The sequence below is a fragment of the Plectropomus leopardus genome, unplaced genomic scaffold (assembly GCF_008729295.1).
Source record: "Plectropomus leopardus isolate mb unplaced genomic scaffold, YSFRI_Pleo_2.0 unplaced_scaffold14956, whole genome shotgun sequence".
Taxonomy (NCBI): domain Eukaryota; kingdom Metazoa; phylum Chordata; class Actinopteri; order Perciformes; family Serranidae; genus Plectropomus; species Plectropomus leopardus.
The window spans coordinates 1-1,828 of NW_024616008.1; the positions used below are offsets into that span (position 1 = coordinate 1).

A 1,828-nucleotide genomic window follows, 5' to 3' on the forward strand; every position below is an offset into this window, starting at 1 on the left:
ACAGCGGGGGCATTGTCGTTCTGGTCCAGGATAAAAACATGGACAGTGGCGTTACTGCTGAGAGACGGAGAGCCCTGATCCTTTGCCTGAACCTGGATCTGAAACACCTTCAGTTTCTCATAGTCAAACGAGTGCATGCTGTAGATGCTGCCGTTATCTGAGTTAATGTAAACATAAGAGGAGACAGAAACGTCCTGCACTTTAGAGTCCAGTATAGAGTAAGAGATTTTAGCGTTTTCGCCAAAATCCAGGTCAGACGCTGATACTGAGTACAGTATAGAGCCTGGGACCCCATTCTCTTTTAAATACACATTATAGGAAGGCTGAGTGAATATAGGAGGGTTATCATTCACATCATTGATGCTGACAGGTATAATTTTCTTACTGGACAGAGGAGGGGAGCCCGAATCAGTCGCTGTTATTTCAATATTATATTCCGAAACATTTTCTCGATCTAAAACACCACTTGTGACCAGTGCATAATTTTGAGAAAACGACGGCTTTAGAGCAAATGGAGATTTCTTAGGGAGCTGTAATGTCACTTTACCATTAACACCGGAGTCCAGGTCTCTAGCACTTAGTAAAGCTACTACGGTGCCATTATTTGAGTCTTCACGCACTGGTTTTGGATGAGAGGTGAGTATTATTTCTGGTGCATTATCGTTAACATCTAAAACCTCAACATGCACAGTACAGTGCCCCTCCATTCTCGGACTGCCTTTATCTTTCGCACTTACGTCTAATTCATAATTTGCAGTTGTTTCGAAATCTAGTTGTCCTTTAAGAAATATTGTTCCTGATATTTGATCAATACTAAAAACAGAGAGAACAGTATCTGATGTGTGCGCACCAAATGAGTATTCAATTTCTCCGTTTTGACCGTCGTCCACGTCTGTTGCTTTTGTTTGTACTATTAATGAACCGTCTGAGGCGTTTTCACTGATGGATACTTTATACAACGTTTTCTCAAATGTTGGAACATTATCGTTAATATCAAGGACTCTAATAGACAGCTGAGCTGTCCCTGATCTAACTGGGTTGCCTCCATCCAGAGCTGTCAACAAAAGCTTATGAACAGCCTTTTTCTCTCTATCTAAATTTTTTGCCAAAATTAATTCAGGGACTTTCCTTCCACCGGCCACTTCTTTAACTCTTATACTGAAACATTCATCTTTACTGAGAGTGTATGACTTCAGTGAATTACTGCCAACATCTGGGTCTATAGCGCTTTCTAATGGAAAACGAATCCCCAAAGCCGTAGATTCTGCAACCTCCAACGTGATATCATTTGATGGGAATCTAGGTGCGTTATCATTAATGTCTTGTATTTCTACCTCAACACGAAAAAGTTGTAAAGGGTCTTCAATTACAACCTGCAGAGGTAGAACACAGCTGGCGCTTTGTCCACATAAAGCCTCTCTGTCTATTCTGTCATTCACCACCAGCTCGCCCTTCCCCGCATCCACACTGAAATACTGCTCACCAGCCTCAGAGGCGACACGCAGTTTACGATCAAAAATCTCAGATATTCCCAAACCCAGATCTTTGGCAAGATTTCCTACCACAGAACCCTGTTTCAGCTCCTCCGGGATGCTGTAACGAGTCTGTCCGTCTATTGTACTCCACAAGAGAAAGAAATTATGCCACCAAAGCGCCTGCCATCTCCAGTTTTGGTATCCTATTCCCTTTGTCATCCTTGGTCCGCTATAAAACATAATTTCCAATCGAAATATTGTATTGAACAATGCTGAAATCCACCATCGCGGAAATTATTCCCAAACAAGATTTTCCAGAAATACTGAGCATGGTTGTAAAACGAATTAGAATT

General features: G+C 41.7%; 1 protein-coding gene across 1 annotated transcript; it reads right to left on the reverse strand.

The window, feature by feature from the left end:
• Positions 1-5: 5 nt before the first annotated feature.
• LOC121964277 (protocadherin gamma-C5-like) lies at positions 6-1,715 on the reverse strand (the record flags this gene model as incomplete). The annotated part of the gene is made up of 1 exon (XM_042514491.1): positions 6-1,715. A coding segment is annotated over exon 1 (1,710 nt), but the record flags the coding sequence as incomplete, so codon positions are not given.
• Positions 1,716-1,828: the final 113 nt, after the last annotated feature.